This window comes from Elephantulus edwardii, unplaced genomic scaffold, assembly GCF_000299155.1.
Source record: "Elephantulus edwardii isolate Elephantulus edwardi_28Jun2011 unplaced genomic scaffold, EleEdw1.0 scaffold00003, whole genome shotgun sequence".
NCBI classification, from domain to species: Eukaryota; Metazoa; Chordata; class Mammalia; order Macroscelidea; family Macroscelididae; genus Elephantulus; species Elephantulus edwardii.
In genome coordinates, this window is record NW_006399753.1 from 891,053 (window position 1) to 892,884 (window position 1,832).

The 1,832-nt window shown below is 63.0% G+C and overlaps 1 protein-coding gene across 1 annotated transcript in view; it reads left to right on the forward strand.

Annotated features, from left to right (window-relative positions):
- The window catches only part of PLEC (plectin), a 36,414-nt gene that overhangs the window by 22,740 nt on the left and 11,842 nt on the right, over positions 1 to 1,832 (forward strand). Inside the window, exons 26-27 of the mRNA XM_006879426.1 lie at positions 1,046 to 1,184; positions 1,345 to 1,701. Coding sequence (XP_006879488.1) covers positions 1,046 to 1,184; positions 1,345 to 1,701 — 496 coding nt within the window. The remainder of the gene's footprint in view (positions 1 to 1,045; positions 1,185 to 1,344; positions 1,702 to 1,832) is intronic.

The following is a 1,832-nucleotide window of genomic DNA, read 5'->3' on the forward strand; positions in this document are numbered from 1 at the left end:
GCCCAGAGGAGGGTGGGGGTCTGGCCCAGAGGAAGGTGGGGGGTCCTGCCCAGAGGAAGGTGGGGGGTCCTGCCCAGATGAGGGTGGGGGTCCTGCCCAGAGGAGGGTGGGGGTCCTGCTCAGAGGAAGGTGGGGGTCTGGCCCAGAGGAGGGTGGGAGGTCTTGACCAGAGGAAGATGAGGGGTCCTGTCCAGAGGAGAATAGGAGGGTCATGCACAGAGGAAGGTAGGGGCTCTGTACAGAAGGAGGCTGGCTGTGGTTGAGGGGTCCTGGGTGGAGGAGAACCCACCCAGTCGTGGGCCTGAAAGTCCTGAGCAGCAGGGTGGGAATGATTGAGTCCTCAGGAAGGCCAGGTGTGGACTGTAGTGGGGTCTGTACCCTGACATTTCCTGATGATCAGATGGGGGTGTTGTAGGTTATAAGTGAAAAGAGGCTGAATGAGGAGGGAAAGAGGTCAGGGTGGGGTCAATGAGGAGGGAGGGGTCAGCAGTGTGGAGGTTGTCCCTGCTCTGCCCTGTCCCCATTCTCCTGGTCTTCTGTCACACAGGCCCACTTCTGTTCTTCTTGGAGGTTTTGTTTATTTTATTTTAGAAACACTCATGTGGTTTCAAGGTTGGGGCTTTAAAGTATGTTGAGTGCACTGTCCCGAGAGCTGCGTATTTCCTTGTCACTGTGTGCTGTTGGCTTGCACCTGCCTCATAGCTGACCCTCCACTGGGTTTTCAGAGGTGGCGAATTCCACGGGAAGGGATGACCATCCTCCTCCTGCAGAGCAGCTGGTCCATTCGAACCTCAGAACCTTAGGCCACTGGGACTGCACCTCACCCCTCCTCCTCTCAGACCTCCCTCCCACAAGCCTTGCCAGTCTTTGCTCGTAGTGTCCCCCAGTCTGAGACTGTGTTGTCTGTGGAGCCCATGATCACTGGCCCTTACGGGTCACAGAGCTCTGGACAGCTCTATCTGGGCCTGTAGGTGGCCTCGCCTGCCTCCCTCGGGACTTGGTGCCTCCTCCTGCAGGCCTGGCACTTAGTATTCTATGTCCACAGGCTTAAGACCATCAGCCTGGTGATCCGCAGTACTCAGGGCGCCGAGGAGGTGCTGCGGGCCCAAGAGGAGCAGCTGAAGGAAGCCCAGGCTGTCCCTGCTACTCTCCCAGAGCTTGAGGCCACCAAGGCCTCTTTGAAGGTGTGTGGGCAGTGCATGCTGGGGGCGGGGGTGAGGGCCTCGGCTGGGCAGGTGAGGGGGCCTGAGGGGGGGAGGCCAAGGAAAGCGGGAGCCCCAGACATCGAGTGAGGAGGCTGGTGGGCGAGGGGCCAGCAGTCCGGGCTAAGCTGCTTCCCCACAGGAGCTGCGGACCCGCGCCGAGGCTCAGCAGCCGGTGTTTGACTCTCTGCGTGAGGAGCTGCGCGCAGCCCAGGAGGTGGGCGAGCGGCTCCAGCAGCGGCACGGCGAGCGCGACGTGGAGGTGGAGCGTTGGCGTGAGCGCTCGGCACAGCTGCTGGAGCGCTGGCAGGCGGTGCTGGCACAGGCCGACATCCGGCAGCGCGAGCTGGAACAGCTGGGCCGGCAGCTGCGCTACTACCGCGAGAGCGCCGACCCGCTGGGCGCCTGGCTGCAGGACGCTAAGCGCAGGCAGGAGCAGATCCAGGCCGTGCCGATGGCCAACAGCCGGGATGTGCGCGAGCAGCTGCGGCTGGAGAAGGTGGGTGCAGGAAGGGCGGGGCCATGGCAGAGGGACCCTGTGTCAGAGGGGCAGGACCACAGCCAGGGAGCGGGACAGATGGGGGGCAGAGGGGCAGGACCACAGCCAGGGAGCGGGACAGATGGGGGGCA